The sequence below is a fragment of the Hipposideros armiger genome, unplaced genomic scaffold (genome assembly GCF_001890085.2).
Source record: "Hipposideros armiger isolate ML-2016 unplaced genomic scaffold, ASM189008v1 scaffold_38, whole genome shotgun sequence".
Lineage (NCBI taxonomy): Eukaryota > Metazoa > Chordata > Mammalia > Chiroptera > Hipposideridae > Hipposideros > Hipposideros armiger.
In genome coordinates this window covers 2916135-2936828 of record NW_017731388.1, presented here as the reverse complement: position 1 = coordinate 2936828, position 20694 = coordinate 2916135, and the positions used below count along the sequence as shown (strand labels likewise).

At 44.8% G+C, this 20694-nt stretch overlaps 1 protein-coding gene across 4 annotated transcripts in view; it reads right to left on the bottom strand.

Annotated features, from left to right (window-relative positions):
- Positions 1 to 5278: 5278 nt before the first annotated feature.
- Positions 5279 to 20694, bottom strand: part of TTLL4 (tubulin tyrosine ligase like 4) — a 39942-nt gene continuing 24526 nt past the window's right edge. For 3 of the 4 annotated variants that reach the window (XM_019638305.1, XM_019638307.1, XM_019638306.1), the window contains exons 5-19: positions 16473 to 16594; positions 15950 to 16060; positions 15513 to 15589; positions 14597 to 14788; positions 14414 to 14496; positions 14066 to 14194; positions 12264 to 12386; positions 11863 to 11961; positions 11406 to 11540; positions 10813 to 10950; positions 9415 to 9517; positions 8577 to 8787; positions 8383 to 8453; positions 7909 to 7982; positions 5279 to 7489 (exon numbers count right to left, since the gene is read on the bottom strand). In XM_019638305.1, the coding sequence (XP_019493850.1) occupies positions 7312 to 7489; positions 7909 to 7982; positions 8383 to 8453; positions 8577 to 8787; positions 9415 to 9517; positions 10813 to 10950; positions 11406 to 11540; positions 11863 to 11961; positions 12264 to 12386; positions 14066 to 14194; positions 14414 to 14496; positions 14597 to 14788; positions 15513 to 15589; positions 15950 to 16060; positions 16473 to 16594 (1846 nt within the window). In that variant the 3' untranslated portion in view covers positions 5279 to 7311. The remainder of the gene's footprint in view (positions 7490 to 7908; positions 7983 to 8382; positions 8454 to 8576; positions 8788 to 9414; positions 9518 to 10812; positions 10951 to 11405; positions 11541 to 11862; positions 11962 to 12263; positions 12387 to 14065; positions 14195 to 14413; positions 14497 to 14596; positions 14789 to 15512; positions 15590 to 15949; positions 16061 to 16472; positions 16595 to 20694) is intronic. The other variant, XM_019638308.1, reaches the window with a different exon arrangement.

Below are 20694 nucleotides of genomic sequence, written 5' to 3'. Positions count from 1 at the left end.
GAGGGCAGTGTCACTGGCCCTCATATGTGGGATCCGAACCGGGGCCCTCTGGCGTCCCAAGCCAGTTCTTAACCAACGCGTCACTCGGCTGGCCTTTCTCTTTCATTTTTGATTTTACTTATTTGAACTTTTTTCTTGGTGACTCTAAGTTTAATTTTGTGTGTCTTTTCAAAGAACCAGTTCTTAGTTACACTGATCTTTTCTATTGTCTTTTTAGTATTTATTTCCACTCTGATCTTTATTATTTCCTTCCTTCTACTAACTTTGGGCTTCATTTGTTCTTTTTCTAGTTCTTTTAGGTGCAAAGTTAGATTGTTTGAGATTTTTCTTGTTTCTTGACATAGGCCTGCATTGCTATGATCTTCCCTCTTAGAATAGCTTTTGCTACATCCCATATATTTTGGTATGTTATATTTGTTTTGTCTCTAGGTATGGTTTGATTTCTCCTTTGATTTCTTTGATGACGTATTGGTTGTTCAGTAGCATATTGTTTGATTTCTAGTTTCATATTATTGTGATGGGAAAATATGCTTGATATTATTTCAATCTTAGATTGAGACTTGTTTTGTGGTATAACATGTGATCTATCCTGGAGAATGTTCCATGTGCACTTGAGAAAACTCTGTTGCTTTGGGGTAAAATGTTTTGTATATATCTATTAAGACCATGTGGTCTAATGTGTCATTTAAGGTCTTATGATTTCTTACTATTTACTTTTAGTGATTCCTCATTGGTTTTTGTCTGAATGATCTACCCATTGATCTAAGTGGCGTGCTATGTATTGCTGTATTTCCCCCTTTTGGTCTGCCAATATTTGCTATATATTTTTGGCGCTCCTATGTTGGGTGCATATATCTTTATAAATCTTACATCCTCTGGCTGGGTTGATCCCTTTATCATTATGAATGTCTCTCTGTCTTTTACTACAGTCTTACTTTTAAAGTTAATTTTGCCTGATATGAGAGTATAGCTACACCAGCTTTGTTTTTATTTCCATTTGCATGGAATGTCTTTCTCCATCCCTTCACTTTTAGTCTGTGTGTCCTTAATTCTGAAGTGAGTCACTTCTAGGCAGCAAGTGAATTATTCTTGGCTATTTTTTAGTTCCTCTCTGTTCCTTTCTTCTCTTTCTCTCTTCCCTTGTGGTTTGATGACTTTCTTTAATGTTATCTTTAGCTTCCTTTACATTTTCTTATCTGTATTTACTGTTTTTTTGCTTTGTGGTTGCCGTGAGGTTCACGTATAACATCCTATGTATATAACAATCTATTTTAAGTTGAAAGCAACTTAAATTTGAACACATTCCAACACTATATTTTTACTCCTATTTTGGTTTTGATGTCACACTTTACGTCTTACTTTATGTATCCCTTAACTAGTTATTGTAGTTTCATTTAATTTATTTGTCTTTTGACCTTCATATTAGCTTTATAAGTGATTAATCTACTACTTATACCTTTTACAGTGAGGTTTTTACTTTTGTGCTTTCTTGTTATTAATTAGTGCCATTTCTTTTCAGCTTAAAGAAGTCCCTTTAACATTTTTTGTAAGGCCAACTGGTTTTTTTTGTGTGTTTTTTTAAAGATTTTATTGGGGAATTGGGGGAGGGGAACAGCGTTGGGGAATCAGGGAAGGGGAACAGACAAGTTGCTGTCCTTTTTTGTTCTTCAGTCCAGTTGTGGAGGATGTCGCTTCACTGGCCCATGTTGCTATTATCATTGCGCTCTTCCAGGGTGAGGCAGTCACTCGCCGGCCATCGGACGGCCGCTCACAGCGGCTCATGACAGCTCACAAAAGCTCCCGCCTTCTGCCAGCCAGCCCCACTGCAGCCTACGCCATCACTGGTGACTAACGGCAGCCCAGCTCCAGGTAGAGCTGTTTGTTGTTCACCATCTTAGCTGTAGAGGGTGCAGAGTCACTGGCCCTCATGTGGGATCCGAACTGGGACCCTGCTGCTCAGAGCTGGCATCTCAAGCCAACTCTTAACCAATGTGCCACTCAGCTGGCCCCCAACTGTTGTTCATTTTGGGTTTTTTTAAGGCTGTAGTTTGTTTCTTTTGATTGCTGAGTAGTATTAAAAACCAGTTTATCTGATGTCTTGTTGAGAGTAATTTGGGTTGTTTCCTTTTTTTTTAATTATGACTACAGCTGCAATAAATACTTTTGGTGAACATATTATTTCATTTGTGGGAGGATAGAATGCCTAGGAGTGAAATTGCTGAGTCATAGGTAAATATGTTAATTTATGCAAAGTTCTGGTGTTCTATAGTTGCAACATTTTACACCCAACCACCAGTTGTATGTGAAAGCCTCAATTGTTGCACATCCCCTCCAACATTTGGTCTTGGCTGCCTTTTTAAGTATTCTAGTGCAATCTCATTGTGGTTTAATTTGCATATGCATTATGAAAAGTCAAATTTACTTAGATACAACAAAACACCCATCTTAAGTGTAGAATTTGATGAGTTTGGACAAATACCATATAACCACCACCATGAAGATATAGAATATTTCCAATGCATTTCTTTATAGTCAATCCCCTCCCTCATCTATAGTCCCTGGCAATCACTGATATACTTTGTTACTGATATACTTTGCCTTTTCTAGAATGTTATATACATGGAATTATAAAGTATGTAGTCTTGTTTCTGGCTTCTTTCACTTAGCATAATGCCCTTGAGATTCATTCATGCTGTTGCATGTATCAGTTTACTCCTTTTTTATACTTCAGTAGTTTTGAACAGATATATCACAATTTGTTTATTCATTCACTAATTGTTGGATATTTGGGTTGCTTCCAAGATTTTGCTGTTATGAATAAAGCTTCTGTGAACATTTGCATGCAGGAGTAAATTGCTGGGTCATATTTAAGAGTATGTTTATTATAAGAAACTACTAAGCTGTTTTCCAATGTACCATTTTGCAATCCCACCAGCAATTTATGTGGCCCAGCTACTCCCCTTTTGGATACTTGGTATTTTCAGTCTATATTTGAGCAATTCTATCGTATAAGTGGTGTCTCGTAGTTTTTCTTCTCCTTTGTTTTTGTTTCGTTTTGTAGTACTTTTCCTCCCTTCAAACTCTTGTGTTAAAGGCTGGCTTTCAATAAATCAGTGAGGGAGCAGCTCTGCTATATAGCAACCCTGACCCAGGAGCAGTTCTATGAATGGTTTAGCACCAGGCTCCCCAAGAAATATACATTGTGTGACATGTAGGGGGTGGCCCCCTTTCTAGCTATACCATTTCTCTGGAGGGGCTCTCTGCTCAGGGCTCAGTCCAGCATGCCCCTGCACCACCTGGGGAGCACTCAGTCATCTGCCTGCAGGGACAGTGGGGTACCAGCAAACCAAGGCTCAGCCACGCTGCCCTATCATTCTGCCTTTGTGGGATTTGGACTTAGGGGTTTAGTCATAATCTCACAGATGGTAGCTTCACTCCACTGGCTCCTTAGCCAAGCATATACACCAAATGTCTGAAACTATTTCATTATAGTTTTAATTGCCTGAAGCTTTCATTGTTCTCAGGTTGATGAAAGGTCAAGTCAAATGGGTCTGTATTGATCCCTTGACATCAATAAGGGTGCAAACTTTTTTTTTTTTTAAGATTTTTATTGGGGAATTGGGGGGATGGGAACAGTGCTGGGAAATTAGGGGAAGGAGAACAGACAAGTTGCTGTCCTTTTGTTCTTCAGTCTAGTTGTGGAGGATGTTGCTTCACTGGCCCAAGTTGGCACCATCATTGCGCTCTTCCCGGGCGAGGCAGATCAGTCGCCGGCTTCTGGACGGCCGCTCACTGCGGCTGCTGGCCGCTCACGCTGGCTGCTGGCTGCTGGCTACACACGGCAGCCCATGGCAACCCACTGCAGCAGGGGCTGCAGCCTACGCCGTCGCCGGTGACTCATGGCAGCCCAGCTCCAGGTTGAGCTGTTGTTCAGCATCTTAGCTGTAGAGGGCAGTGTCACTGGCCCTCATATGTGGGATCCGAACCGGGGCCCTCTGGCATCCCAAGCCAGTTCTTAACCATCACACCACTCGGCCGGCCCAAGGGTGCAAACTCTTAAGCGGGATCGAAGAGGCCAAGAAGGGTGGTTTGAGAGGCTGGAACAGAATCTCAAGTGGCATGAAATGGAGTTCCCTCAGCCACAGATCTCTGAAAACCAAGAATGTTTCTAAGTCTCAAAGTAGTTGGGTGATTCAAACAGTAGACAGAGATGAGCCTTAGTCTTAAGGGACAAACCCAGAGGACGCCAGAAGGGGAGTTCTCATGGCTGCCTATGGTGACTGCCTTATCTAGGTAACTAATTCAACTGATGAGGCAAGTGGAATGGACTGTGTACCCAATGCATCAGCCTCCTTTACTGGCCCAGTGCTGTGTAGCCCCAGAGGACAATCAGGTGTGTTCTTTGGCTAGGGTGACAGGCAGGGACAATCACCCTCAACTAAATAGTTTGAAACCATAAGAATGTACCTGTAATGCCAACTGTCCCTTCTCACAGCTGTAGGGTGTTCTCCGGCTCCAGCTGTAGTTCAAGGTCTCTATTTTCTATATCACGCTCCTCATTCCAGGCACTGGGCACCCATTGCTCCCTTGCTCTCCCTTTCGTATCAAAGCTTCTCTTGGAATACGACAATAATCTCATTCATTCACATACTTCTAATGCTTAATGTGCATCCTTACCCAGGGAATACGCATTCTGTGAAATATTTAACCAAAGAAGTAAATCCCCAACAAAGAGTAAACTAGAATGAATAACAAGGCTAGTGCTTCTGTGTGTTGGGGTGAAGGTGGTGAGGTACCTAAACCCTGTTCTGGCCTTCTTTACCTTTAAAACGGCTCTATAGCTGCTTCACTTCCCTTTTACAGTTCTTGCCTGCCTCTCCCTCCCCAAAGAACAGGGTTTGAATAACAAATGGAGAAAGGAGTAACCATGCATTATGAAACCTCTAAGTCCTAAGTGCTTTTACTATGTTTTGCTTAATTTTCACCTCCCTTCAATGTAGGTATATATTGATATAAAAAAAAAAAAAAACAAAAACAAAAAACAAGATTTTAAAAAGTTAGATGACATGCTCAAGATCATACAGCAGAACTAAGATTTGAACCCAAGGTCAGTCTCCAAGGCCCATGCTCTTTTCCTATTTTCCTATCAGAACACCATCTTTTCATTAGTATTTAGTTTCTGACCAATCCTGAGTGACTTTGAAGTAAACAGAAATAGTGACCTCCTTGCCCTCCACCCCGAATTCTTACTCCTGTGCTCGAAATACTCTGTACTTCATTCCTTGACTCGAGCATTCACGCCCCTTCCTCTAAACAGGGTCTGGGTAAGTTATCAACTTAGGAAAACAACTGACATGTTCTGACAAACATTTATTCTACTATACCCCCAAATTTAAACCTTTAAAAAAAAACAAAACAAAACTCATTACTTCCCCCGAATTCCTTATTCGGCTGAATACCTGATACTGTAGGTATTCATCGCTAAGTATGTATACTGAATGCTTAATAAGCAGGATTTCATTTTCTCTCAAGGGTGAAAGGGAAATACGATACATAAGCCCCGTTCCTTCTCCCACCCAACAAAACACTGACCTATCAGATACTTAAATGTGATGAAAGTTTAAAGAGAGAGTTGGCTTCATGGACCTCTGCTACTGGGCTTGAATTTGACTTCTTTACTACAGAGCAGCAGGAGCTGTCCCAGGGCTCTGCCACCAAGCTTTTTCCACAACGGCCAATATGGCCGTCACACTGGCCAGCACAGTCATCTACTGTGTGGCCTTACACCTAGTCAGGGCTCTCAGTGGTTTTTTTCCTGGCTCCATCTGAACTCACCACAGAACTCCAGGAGCCATGCCACAGAGTAGAGCATTTTTCAAAAGCTCTGGGAGGAAAATGGAGGCAGAGGGCCCAGGGGGGGAGCTTCCTGCCTGATGTGCAAAGGTGGAAACTTGGGTATCACAGACGGGGACAAGTCAGCTTCTTGTAGGGACCAGAGGCTGCTAGCAACACAAAGTAAAGAGGTTGCAGGGCTAGGGAGGGGGCAAGCAGCAACCAGAAAGTGCGGGGTTAGGAGGAGCACTGTTCGAGTGAAAACAACCTTTCTGATCCAAACTCTCCCACCTGGCTTCACTCTGCCCCGGGGGACAAAGAAGTAGAACTTCTGGTTCAGGTGCCAGTATCCTTGGAGATCTCCATCTGTACAGTTCACTATCACTGAGACTTGGAGAGGGAGGTAGATTCAGTTAAGAACATCAGAGTTAATCAGTTGTCTGACTAGGAGCCCAGCCTATAATGGTGGCTGCTTCTGAAACCCATCTGCCATGCCACCAGACCCTGCTTGCCCTAGCGACCTGTGAGCCAGAGCCAGCTATTCAGAGACAGCAAAGGAAGTAAGCGGAACGTGAGCCTTCCTCTGGTCGCGGGGAAATCACCACTCCTTCGACCGTCCCCCAGGGCTGTGTCCTTTGATATATGGACACAGACAACAGCAACTGGGATTATCTGGGTCCTTCATTGAAATTCACAAAGTTCACAGAACCTCTCACCCTCAGCAAGTCAACAGCTGAAGAGGTAACATCCATGAGAGAGAAGTCTAGAAGGCTGACCAAGTCGTGATGTGAGGTCAGAATAGGAAGACCTAGGGCTACTGGCAGGGTGGATGTATGAAAAGATAAATGGTCTGGCGGTGGTGAAGCTCCCAAGATGAGGTTGACAGGAAGTGAGTTCATCATGTCATGGCCTCTCCCTGTCTACTGAGGAAGCCTGACGGTTTCTGAAAGTGGCTCCTCAGGACAGAGGGTGAGATATGAGGAGATGAAGACCTTCAAAAGAACCTCCTCAATTATAGACAAAGGACTTCAGGCTCAAATATGTTCACTATGTTTTCTCCTCTTGAACTATAATTCAATCACTGTACCAAGGCCTAAAATAAACCACACATGGCTCTCTGAGGATAGAAACCAAATCCTGCTTTATAAGGCTGAGTGGCCATCATTGGCTTCTCTGCTGAGATATGAGGTACCAGCCAGTGAACCTTCCTCACCTTTTTCCCGTTCCCACCACCCCTCCAGCCCTCCAGATACCCATTTCTGGAATTCAACCACTTCAAAAAATACTCTCAGGAGGGGCACGGTGGAGGGGGCAGGGGCTCAGGCTGGCCAGCTGACCGGTTCCCATGAGGTAGCTAACAGTGGTGCTCCTGGGCAGGGGCTAGTGGAGAGAGGCCAGTCATGGGCTCACAGCAGCCAGGAGGGAGTCACCGGTTGACTGGGAAGTGGGGGAAGCAGAGAGTGTCAAAGTCTGCCCAGACTACATGACCACAGGTAACATGTGGGTGGAGAGGCTGGGCTCTTTGCTGGTGTCCTCACTGTCCTTTGAAGAAATAGGATTCCTGGGGAAAGAGGAAAGGCCAGCTTGAGTCTTCTTGGGCTTGGGTGTGGTCCCATCATCAGGGAGTGGTACTATTCCCTCAGAGGAGCTGTGTTTTCTAAAGGGAACAGGTGAGAAACAAATGGCTGAGACTCTGTAGCTGAGACTTCAGCCTATGATCTGCCTTCAGAGTCTCAACCAGGCATTCACAACATCATGGTGTTATAGATCATAATTATATGGAGGTATAGGCTTGAGAGCTAAAGTGCAAGTGTGAAGGGTAGGAGGGCTCAAGATTTTCTACAGCTAGTGGGCATGGCTGAAAGTGGCCCCTTCTGTGGATGACTCTGTGCTCAGCTCAGTTTCACTGGGCAGACCAAGAGCCACCAGGAAGAGGATATTATAGCTGCATATTCTGATACTCCCACCAGCCCTCAGTTGGAGAATGCTGATGTTTTCATGATCTGGGGAGACAGGAAGAAAGAAAACTCCCTGAACTCATGCCTAACACCCTTCCCTTGCCCAGGTAGCACTCACCCCAGCTTGCCAGTCTCTGATTTGGAGAAAGCATTGAGCGTTGTGTCAGTCAGAAGTGATGTCGGGAGAGACCACTAAAAGCAAAGGAAGCAATGAGGCCAAAAGGGCAAGGCGGAGATCAGACGTGACCAGGGTCTTGGCACTCCCTCCCAGCTCTGCCTCTGAGTGATCACGGGGCTTTCCCCCCTTTCCTACCCTTCTGGCATGGGCCCGTATGGGAAAAATTCTTGGTTCTCTCCCAATTCAGACAAAAAATTGAAGCTATACAGCACTTTCTGATCTTTGAAGAAAGGTACCCAGGGATCCCAGAGACAATTATTCCCTTGAAAAGGAAGGGTCATTGAGACCCAGAGGCAGGGCCTAGGGGAGAAGTAAGAGGGTCGGGACCACATTCGACCCATGCTGCACTCTTCAGGCACAGGAGGGAGGCGTCTGGCAAGGAGCTGTGCCCCTCACCCTAAAGGCATCACTCACCACTGGAGCAGAATCAGAGACAGCTCCTATGTGGAACCCTTTGTAGCACCAACTCCGAAGCAGATCTACTCCTACGACAAGATTAGCAGGGGTGGGACTTAGAAGGGTGGAATCAACTGGCCAATCCTTCTTGCCAGGGAGGCTCATTTCTGGGATTTAATCATGGCCTCCTACAGGTAGGGAGGACACATCACCTTTGAGCTTGTTGCCATGGTACTTCTGTTCCCACTGGGTGGTGAGAATGTTGAAATATCGTGGCTGCTCAAAAAAGCGGAGATAGCGAGAAGAGATTCGAGAAGGAAAAATCCGTTCAAATTGACCCCGGCGAGAAAACTCATCCTCCATCTCAACCAGAACCCGAACGTCATCTGGTGTCAGGACATCCAGGACAGATGCATAGAAGTCCTGTGGCCCAAGGAACAGGGAGGAAGAGGGTGTGACACCGAGTATAGCCAGAGGCAGAGAATCAAGGAGCTGGGGGACAGGGAGCAGAGCCCTGGGGTCCTAGGGCCCCATGACTCTCAGGGGACCACCGAGGCAGCCTGGTGGGCCAGCTCTGGACTTCGTCTGCTCCCAAATCTACTGAGCTTAGCTGGGGAATGAAGATACTCTTGTTCGGGGTGAGGGGAGCCACTTAGGCACAGAGGTTAAGTGGTTTGTCGGATGGAGTCAAGATCAGAATCCAGCAACTCATATTTGGCAACAGCTTTGTGTCTGCCACTCTTGCATCGGGCTCTCTCAGCTGCTCCGCAAAAGCCAAGGCTTCCGGGAGCTCACTGTACTAAGGGAAAGAAACCCGAAGAACAACGGTGGCTTAGGACAGCATTTTGCCAAGAGCCGTGGTTCTTGACTATATGATAAAGGCCATCAACTCTTTCCTGGAATAATGTACTTGCCAACCTATCTCTGCACAGCGAGGGGACCAGGATTAGGAAACCTGCCCTGGATAGAAGAGACACTGGTTGCCTCGGAGTTCCAAAAGTTTGAGCAGGGAAGCTTCCTGCTGGCACGAGGGGGAAGGTAATCTCCTACCTGATCAGGAGTTTTCTGGGCCAGGTAGTAGGCTTTCTTCATCTTCTGTGCAGCGAAGTGCTCTGGGGCCATTTGACATTTGTCTCTGGGGGAGATGGGCAGGCTAAAGCAGGTGGAAAGCGAGAAAGGGCAAGGTCAGCAGCTTCATATCCTGAAGACATGTGGAGAGAGGGTCCAGCCCAGGGAGACACCCTTCTCCAGAAATGACAAAGAAATATGGGCAGATGTTCGTTACTTGAGTAGATCAGACTGCAATGCACTCCATTCAAGTAGCCTGTTTAAGAGTCAAAGCTCAAGTACCATGAAGAACTAAAAGAGTACAAAGTGCCCACTCTAGGTTGTATTTCACTGATGGAAAAAAAAAAAAAGACACTGAGATAATTGCTGTATACTTCAGTTTAGTTTAAGTTAGTGAACACTTACTTAATACCCAGCTCGGACCTACTGGCTATGCGATGCTGGGCAAATTACTTGACCTGCCTCCATCTCAGTTTCATCATCCACATTACAATTACTACTGAGAGACACAAAGCTGGCCTCCAAGGAGCTCACAGGATGGCAGGGGTCAAATGACAAATAACTACAGCACGGAGCTAAGCATGAGTCTACACGGTATGGGAGAGAAAGCAAGTTCTGTTAGGAATTGAATTCCACCTCTATACCACTCTGTAGCTGAATGACCCTGGATGGGCTACTTATTTCTAGTGATTTTCAGCTTTTTCATCTGTCAGCTAAGGATACCAATATCAATGTCATGAGGCTACTGTGGGGATAAGTTATAGGTTTTTCCTTACACATAGAAAGTGCTGACTAAATATTGGCTCCCTTCCTTCAAGAATGGTTCCAGGAGGTTTGCGGATATGGAGGAGAGAGCCCACACTGAGCTGGCTTCATGAAGATGTTGCCTTGAGCTAGGCTTTGATGGTTGGGTAAGGTCGCAACAGGGAGGTCTGGCTGAGGGGAATTTCTGGAGGAAGAAACCCCATGAGCAAAGAAGGGAACACTATGGGGAAATAATAAGGGGCAACAAATGTTTCAGCGAGACTGGATTAACTGATTTTAAGAATTCTTCCAAACTTGAGGTTCTATGAGTGATCTGGTTTGTCAGAGCATGGAAACTGGAAAAGGGGTACAGGAAAGGGTGCCTGGGGACTTGAATGTGCACGTGAGTGGAACGCTGATTCCCCAGGCCCTATAGAGATAGCTGAGCAGGGGAGCAGTATAACCAAACATGCTTCTAGGGGCTGACATGGCAGTGGTGCATGAGGAGACTACAGGAGCAGATCAAGCAGCAAGGGAGGCCAAGTGGGAGGGAGTGCCCAGACACCATTCTTTCCTAGTGATACGACTGGGCTGTTCACGCTGCCAGCCGAGCTGCAGAAAAGCAAGGAGGCTGACCTGGTGGTGGAGCTGCTGGAGCTGCTGGAGCTGGAAATGATATCCTCTGCGTTGGGCAGAACAAAGCCCGCCAAGTTCAGAAGGTCACGGATCATTTGGCCTTTGATGCTGATGTCCAGCGGAGAGTTGGAATGGAGGCTTTGGGGAAAGGATGCAAAGAGTAGTAAAAACACATTCCAAAACTGTTTCTGTCCACGTGTCTAAGTCAGTGCTAGCCCCATTTACTCTCTCGATTCTCTAGGATGAAAGGCCTCTGACATTCAAACTCATGAGCACCATCATAGGGGTCATCTTGCCCACAGATAGTGAATAACCTTATTCAGGGTGGTTGTTGTCTATGACCTTCATTTGCTAGGGGAAAGCAAGCAGTGGGATCAGCTTCAAAAGAACAACTTTTAACGACCCCTGTCCATCCCCAAAGAACACTAAGATAATGGCAAAGAATGAGTAAATGAGCAAACAGACAGATGATGAAGGGAAAACTCAAATTCTAGTGAAGGAAAGGTCTGCTCAAAGTAAGCAAGACTAGAGTGGAAACAGAATCATGAGGATACAGGAAGCGTTCTACTGTGAGTGCCGAGAACACCACCTGCCTCGGGGAAATGTTGACTTCCAGGACCCAGGGCTTGAGGTTCTCATCAAGCATGATGTCGAAACCAAAGAGCTCATGGCAGCTGTAGGGTCGCCGCACGTACATCTTCAGCAGGCTGGTCACGTATGGTTCTGACCTGGTCACAGGAAGGAGGAAGTATTCAGTCCAGCTCTTCCCAGAGGGCTTTACCAAGAGCTGCCCCGCCATTGGGGTGGCCCAGAGTGGGAGAAGCAACCCAGAAAAAGTGGCTCTCGGGAGAGGCCTCTGATCTGGGGCCAGCTTCCGGGGATGAATTTCAGTAGAAGAGCAGAATTTAACGCTATCCACTCTTTCCTATTCCCTATCCTAAAAAACTGAAACATAGCATGGTCAAAATCTGGAGCACAGCAGTGTGAAGACCCATGAGAAAAGAGGGGGTTCATTAGCAGGCCCCACACCAGGGTGGCAGTGTGACTCACGAGATGATGGTTTTGACAACAACATCCTTGATCTTCTCCCAGATGGCATCACTATTGACTCCCTTCTGGCTCAGGTAGTTCCATAAAGCCTTCAGTGCCCTGCAAGGAGGGGGAGGGGGGCGGGAGTATGAGGTTATAGTCCATGAATTGAGTGATGAAGAAAAGAGAAAGAAAAAGGAATAAGAAACTCAAAGGTATTTTCTTCATATCTCTTCTTTTTTATGTTTTGAATTAAGAAAGAGATGAGCTTGGATACAAACAGACCAATCTGAATTGCCAAGTGTTTATATAATCCTGGGGTCTTACATTAATCCTCCACTCACCATCTCCTTGAACCTCCCCAAACCCCAGGACCCTATGCTCCTCTAGGCCTCCGCTCGACAGGGACACTGCCTAGGTACCATTTGTGGCCCTGGCAGGCCGTTTCATCTGCATTGGCCTGGTACTCAGCATTCTTTATATTGACACTGTAGTTGGTCAGATGCATGAACTTGTTGCCAAGGCTCTTCATGGAGGGGGAATACCTAGAAGTGAGGGGAAAGGCAGAGGGTAAGATGGTGAGATAGCAAACAATGGTCCAAACACTTTCCCAAATCCTGAGGTGGTCAAGGACAAGCAGACAGATCTTTTCAGACGCATAAGAGCCTCAGAAGTATGTCTGTTGGTAAGGTTTCTAGAATACCACAGCTAAACTCATCTCCTTTATCCCACCTCAGTCCTGCAGGAAGACCCTTCCCAGACTCAGTGAAGTAGAGACCCTCCTTGTTTCCCATTCCTCATGTGATACTGTGATTTATAATTTTATATACAAAGGGTGCCAAAACAATGTAAACACATACTAAGAAAAGAAAAAACTGCGTTAAAATTGTAATAGTCAATATATACCGATAACAAAAGATGAATGCAAGTCATGTGGATACATTTTCTTGGCACCCCTGGTATACATCAGGCACTGCCCCCAGTTCCTGACAAGAGCTCCTAAAACTCTCATAAATTCTTAAGTGATAAGAGCACTAGCAGCATCTTTTGTTCCAATATTTGTCTTTGGTTCTGGTTCCTTACATAGGGCTCCTGAAACCCCTTGTAATTTCGTGGATGATAGGAGTGTCTTTTGTTCTAATGAGGAGATTTTGGGTAGGCTCCTGGATGAGGGCTGGTCACCACAAAGACCAAGCCATGATTAGAAACTTGGAATTTTCAGCCCAGACCCCCCTTCTCTTGAGAAGGCAGATGGGCTGAAAATGGAGGTAATAATTGATTATGCCTGTGTGATGAAGCCTCCATATAAATCCCAGAAGTCTGGGGTTCAGAGAGCTTATGGGTAGGTGAACACATGAGGTGTTGGGAGTGGAATGCCCATAGAAGAAATGAAAACTCGACACCCCTTCCCACATACCTTGCCCTACACATCTGTTCCACCTGGATGTTCATCTGTATCCTTCATCATATCCTTTTATACTAAACTAGTAAACATAAGTAAACAGTTTTCCTGAGTTTTGTAAGCTGCTCTACCAAATTAATCGAACCAGAGGAGGTGGTCATGGGAATGTCTCATTTATAGCTGATGAGGCAGAATCACATGTGGCAACCTGGACTTGTGATTGGCATCTGAGGTAGGGGGGTGGGGAGCCTTGTGAGACTGAGCCCTCAACCCTCCGTCGGGCGCAACTGATCTCACAGATTCATTGCACACAAAGATGCCACTATGAAATACGTCTTTACTGTACTAAGTCACAAACATGACTGGCAATAGGTTACCGTAGAGGGGGAAGATACGGAAGCGATGAGCCACGGTACTTGTTAACTGTTAGATATTGAAACTTTGTGTGCAATGAATCCATGAGATCAGTTGTGCCTGAAGGAGGGTTAACCTGTGGGATCTGACGCTTTCTCTAGGTAGATGGTGTCAAAATTGGGTTACACTGTAGACACCCAGCTGGTATTGCAGAGCACTGCTTGGTGTGCGGAAAAAAATATTTGGTGACCAGAAGTGTCAGCAGCGAAGTAGTCTGTGTAAAAGTAAAGGAGACGCACACAGGAGGAAAGGAAGACCAGGTTTTCACAAATATAGCCCCACTTCTCCTTTGCTCACAAAAGCTACCAAAACATGTTATTTTTCTGTTGGGTGTCCTCCAGGTTCTCTTCCTCTCAGGAAAGCAAACCCCCAAAGCTGTCAGGGTGACACCTAACCACTACCACATACTTGCAACTGGCAAAGCGGACAAGTCCATCAGAAAAGAGGTAAATCCGTAGAGGATCATAGGAGGTGACGTAAACATAGATGCGCAGATCAAACTTGCTGCCGCTGATGAGGTAGGGTTTATGTAGATACCTACATAGGGAAAGGTGAGCTTCAGGGGCTTGGCAGATGAGATAGAGCTCATGAGCCGTGGCAAGCCAGAGAAGTCCCTGGGGAAAAGACTTACAACAGTTGGCTGAAGGAGGTCTGTGGCTGGGAGGACAAAGGGCAGAACAACATGGTAAAACGGGAACTTCTAGGCAGAAGCAATGAGAAAATGGGGAGCTGGATCCGAGCTGCAGGCAGGCTCACCTCTGTACTAGAAGGGGCCGTCGCTTGGGGAGCTGACTCCACTTGTGAATGACCTGGATGCCAATGCCTCGAGCTGATGCTGGCTAGAAGTCAAGTGGAAAGGAGATGAGACCTGCTCTTGGCCCAGGACTCTGCTGTTCCCACTCTCAGACCATGGCCTGCTCCCCTCTGTGACTCACTCACTGGTTTAACAATCCACTTTTGGCGGCTGCTGCTCTCCCAGGCTTTGCGCAGGAGCTTGGCGTCCTGGGGCAGGATAAAGGATTGGGGGAAGAAGCTGAACTCCTTCTTGCCAAAGCGGCTCTGCATGCGGGACAGGTTCCGCCACAGTCGGTCCTTTCGCCCAATCTGGAATGAACCTGGGAAGTGGTTTAGCTACAGGCGGGATAGAGGGTGAGAGCAGGGAGTGGGCCCAGGTTAGACCATGAGGAAGATGGCAGGGCTCACTATCCCAGCCCAACTTCCTTAGCAACTTTCTAAGCTCCTGCTCCATCTTCTTATCACTGCCTAATGGTCCTTAAGTATTCAGCTACTGAGCATGCACCAAAAGATGATTAAAACACAAACAAAACACAACAAAATTCAGTGCCCTCTAGGAGTTGATAGTTCATGACATATAACAGTGATTAAGACAGGTACAACATCCACCTTAAGTGCAAAGAAAAAGCTGTTAAATCTTTCCCCTTGGCAGCTTATAGGACAAACACAGAAAAGCACCTGGCCTTCAGTAAGCCTGGGGGCAAGGGATTCATTCATGACATGAGACCAGAGTCCTCTTTACACAAATTCAGTTGGAAGAAGGGAGGAAACACGCAGTGGTTGTAGGGGAAAGATAATCAACTGAAAACAGACACTGCATCTGAGGACACATTAGAGGAAAGTGTCTTTGAGAGGCTACGACTGCCCAAGTCACTGCAGCTGATCTGCTAGATGTGCGTGATCTGCTAGGATCTGACATGGCTCCCTCCCGTATAATTTCTCCAACTCCTCCATAAAACTTCCTGACTTCTCTGTGGTCACCCACCTCTTCCCTCCGATACCAGACTGATCCCGCCTAGTACAAACTCCTGGGGAACAGTGCCTCAGAAAGGGCCCCTACCTTCTGATGTTCCCGAATGGCTCGGAAACCAGGAGACTTCATGTGGTGACCCCAGCAGCCCAGCCAGTCATCATTTCCTACAGAAGGCACATCGGGGAGTCAGTCCTGCTAGCAGCTCAGTCCCTGGGACAGAGAGAGGTCCAGAGGCCCCAAAACACCAATGGGCCTCGGCAGAGCTCCCAGAACCTGTTTTCTAAGAGTTACCATGGAGCTGTCCTACATGAGGCCCTGGGGTCCAGGATAGAACAATGGCTCTCTGTCTTCCAATTTTGAGGGAAAGACTCTACTCCAGAGAGTGTTCGGAACTATGTATTCCTATGAGGTTGGCAACTTCAGGACAGGATCCCCACGTAGCAGGAGGCATCTAGGGCTCTCCTGCTGCCCAAAGCCCACCTGCTGGGGCCGAGGACAGGCTCACAGTAAGGCAAACAACTCACTCTTGCTGATTTTGAAGTGGGACCGTCCAATGGTCTGCTTGACAATGTTGGGGGTCACTGCACTCATCTTCCACCGGAGCAGTTTCCTCTGTTCCCAGGGAAGTTTCTCCACTGGGGGAAAGTGGGGTGTGGGTGTGGAGGAGAGACATGGTAAGAAGAGGAAAAAGATGGCACTATTGTTCAACCTTCCCTAGGTAGACAAGTCACATTCTAGATCAGAGTTTCAAAGACACACACTTTGGGGAAGAAAGGAGGCTGTATAGGAATGAGGAACACAGAAAGGAGGGGACGTTGGAAGGGGAAAGAAACAATGTAACAGGGCAAGAACGAAGCATGAGCTTATGGGGCTGAGAAGGAATGTCTTAAGGACAAACCGGTATCAGACGGGTGAACCAGGTGGAGAACCGAGCACCATAACAGCCATTCTAGAAAGCCCCTCCCACCCTTTTGCTACCTTCTCCCAGTTTTGCTAGCATCCTTCTCCTGGTGGCTCTTCTGAGCTTAGACACTTGGCTAGGTTTACCTCTCTCATCCCGAGTACTAAAATAGATGGTAGGGGGCACGTTGGGAAACAGGCTATAGACAAGGGCTGGTCGGACAACTTTCTCACTCGAAAGAGGTTTGGTCAGAATCTCCATGCAGCTCCTAAGAAGAAAAACAGACATGTAGTAAAGAAAAAGAAAGCCACAGCCCTAAAGTGTTGTTATTATTGCATTTTTTTTTTTAGGGCACTGTCTTTTAAATTGTACTTCTACAAAGGCAAATGCGCAATAATTATTTTGCAAATATTAATCAATAAGGTTCTAGGGCTCACCTACATACAACCATACCATCAAGTGTCACCTACAGACAAGGCTTTCCAATACTTCATTCTGTGATACATCTCCAAAATTTCCTGAGATAAGCCACGAGTGGGGGAAGTTCCTGAAAGAGTGGTTCTGAGAGCAGGTAATGAGTTTGGGTGGATACCAGTACAGGCATACATTACACTAAGACAAAGAGAAATAAATGAAGAGAGGAAAAGAATGATATGGATAATTAAAAAGGAGGAAAAGCAGAAACGACCTAATAAAGGAGTATAAAGATTTTTAAAAAGAAAAAGGAAAAAAGCAACAGAAAGAAAAGCAACAGTGGTGCTTCTAACTCATTTTATATTTAGGTTTCTCTGAAGATACGCAGTTGATTAATGCTCTTCTCCATTTGGGAAATGATTTGTGATACCAGATTGCTATGCAACAGTGTGGTAAGGCAGATCTGAGAATCTGGGGCAGTGGGCCATGGGGTCCCTGTTGTTCCAACAATGGCTAGGCCAAGGCTATCTCAAGGAGTCTCAAAACAGGAATATGTCAACTCTCTATTGGGTTCAAGTTGACAGATCCAGACCATGTCTTTAAATAGCACGGAAAAGGAAGAGAATAGTATTACTCTCTATCCTGAGCTGATATGATCCACAAATATTAGTATTTAATTTTTAGCTTATAAAAAGCCATTCTACCTGTTACTTCGCAGCACAACAGAAATAGGCACTGTATATAAAATGCTCAGTATTTTAAACCTTAGGAATTTTTACTGAAGTTTATTGGGTCAAGTTAAATAGTAATTCCCAATTAATTCAACTCTATTCCTCATTTCCAAAATATTTTACTTCAAAGGCTTTTAATTTACTGAGTATCAGAATTTGATACTCAAATCAAGGAGAATGAGTTAATTTAAAAAGAAAGACACCTTGGGCAGGCCGAGTGGCGCGGTGGTTAAGAGCTGGCTTGGGACGCCAGAGGGCCCCGGTTCGGATCCCACATATGAGGGCCAGTGACACTGCCCTCTACAGCAAAGATGCTGAACAGCAGCTCAACCTGGAGCTGGGCTGCCGTGAGTCACCGGTGACGGCTAGGCTGCAGTCACTGCTGCAGTGGGTTGCCATGGGCTACCACGTGTAGCCAGCAGCCAGCGTGAGAGGCCAGCAGCCGCCATGAGCGGCCGTCCAGAAGCTGGTGACTGATCTGCCTCGCCCGGGAAGAGTGCAATGATGGTACCAACGTGGGCCAGTGAAGCAACGTCCTCTACAACTAGACTGAAGAACAGAAGGACAGCAACTTGTCTGTTCCCCTTCTCCCAATTCCCCAGCACTGTTCCCATCCCCCAATTCCCCAATAAAAATCTTTAAAAAAAAAAAAAAAGAAAGACACCTGAAATTAATATAATATAGTAAGTCAACTGTAACTGACACACACACGCAAAATAAAATCCAAAGAGAACATATAATGCAAAATGGTACAGCAATTCTGGAAAACAGTTTTGGCAATTCCTTAAAAAACTAAATATGCAATTATCATACAACCCAGCAACTGCACTCCTGGGCGTTTATCTGAGAGAGATGAAGACTTATGTTCACACAAAAATATGTACATGATGGTTTCTTTGTAATAGCCAAAAACTGGAAACAACCCAAATATCCTTCAACAGGTGAATGGTTAAACAAACTGTGGTATATCCATACCATGACTACTCAGCAATAAAAAGGAATGAACTATCAATACATGCAACAACCTGGATGAATCTGCAGAGAAAATGCTGAGTAAAAAAAAGCTAACCCCAAAGGGTTACATATGGTTATCATTCCATTTGTATAACATTCTTGAAAGGACGAAAGTATAGAACAAATTAGTGGTTGCCAGGAGTTAAGAGGGGATGGGAATAGGAGTGAAGTAGGTGTGACTATTAGGGCAACACCAGGAATGCTTGCAGAGATGGAAATGTTTATATCTTAACTAATGTTAATATTTTGGTTGTACCATAATATACTGTAGTTTTGCAAGATGCTACCATGGGGGGAAACTGAGTAATGTGTTTGGGGGAATTTCTCTTACAATTGCATGTGACTCTACAATTGTCCCCAAATCAGAAGCTTAATAATTGAAAGAAGAAAATCTTTGTTAGCTGCCTCTCAAGAGCACTGGACTTTTATCAAGAGGCTTGGCTTCTGGTCTAGCAGTGCTGAAAATGATGAACTTAAATTTTCTGGACCTCAATTTTTACATCTGAAAATAAGAGGCTAGACTTGGTGACCTTCATCTCTAAAATTACATATTCTTAGAAAAAGAACATAGAACTGGAAATACGATAAACTATTGCTGGGTAGAGAAACAGAGGCAGTGTTTTCAATGATCTCTCTGTAATTGCTGAATTGTCTTTAATATATAAATCTTTCATAATTGGAAAAAATAAGATTTTACCAATCCAAAAGAATTTCTGACTTTAGTCATCCTTAAAATGCAAAGTGGTTTGGAATTCCTCAACCTCCATGTGCTTGAAAACCCATGTTTTAAGCCTCACATGGATTAGAAGGTCTATGCCTTTTGTAAGAGTTAATTAATGAACAAATTATTAACAAACACCTTTTGTGAATTTTATCTTATAAATCAGAAAGGTTACATAAAGGGCTATGCAGCTATCTCGAAGTAGGCCTGAAAACAAACCCAGATCCCCTTTACGCATGGAATAGGTGGGACTCCAAGTCAATTACATGCTAACTATCTTTCTCTGACGAAGAGTGGCGGTGCTTAGTCAACATCCAATACATACAACCAGAAATAGCTTTGCTTTTCTGAAAGGAGGATGGGTTAGGCTTAAAGTAACAGAATTTATGCACCAGACTCAGGGTACCTATGACAGGATTTCTATCCACCTTTATAGAAAGTCCCAATTCTGTCTGTCCACTTGCCCAACAGCTCTCTCCACCTTGCTGGGGCTCTAAAATTGGTACAGCTGCTGCCACCATCACATTCACAGAGATGTAGCTTGCTTTGTCCATAATAACCAAGGCATGGAAAGCTCCTTTTCCTCTTAACTTCGTCTAAGGCACCGCTGACACAAAGAAAAGCGTCTGAGTCTGAGTGCTCCACATGTTAGGCAAGCCTTGACATATATGGCTGGATTTGAATTAAAATTAGAATAGAAATTTTTAAGTAAAAATAAACTACAAAAACAAAATACCCATTTTTTATATTTATATTTTGTTTCTTCTATGTTTTCAGTAGAAGTTATTTTTAGAAAGAAAAAAACTTTAATGTTTAGTACTTTGGGAGGTTCTTTTTAACATTTAATAAAACAATATAATTGATGACAGACTCTCACATTGAAGCCAGGTTGGAAGTGGTGAGGGGAACAAGGAAGGCTATGTTGAAGAACGTTAACTTTCTACCCAGAAAGGTAGTGTATACGATCCTTTAGCCAGTTCTACAACTTGAGCACAATAACGTGTCCTCATTTACAGTAATTTCCTCATAGTCGGGCATTCCTTCCTCTCCCCCAATTCTCCACCTCAGCATCCTACAACTAACTGCATCACAAAAGAGGGGCCTACTCTGAGAGACTGATGTTTTGGTTCCATAGTTAGAGATAGATATCACTCAGATTCACCAAGGGCAGTCAGTAAAATAATGTATTTTAAAGCTAGAAAATTTTTCATTCAAATTCTTATTACTACGGTTAATGCCAGTTTTATTTCCCAATATAAAACTAACCTCAGAATGGAGCAAAAGAGCATTTCCAATTTCCAAAAGCTCCAGTTAACGGTATATCTATCCCAGAGCTGTTTCTGACAGTGGAACACATTTATAATGCAAGGTGGCAATTACCCTCGTGTGGGTGGCCTACTAATTTACCTCAAACATTATGCTTCGTAATTAATTGGTTATTAATTTTCTACGACTCCTTGAAATTATTTGCTTTTTACTTGAACAATT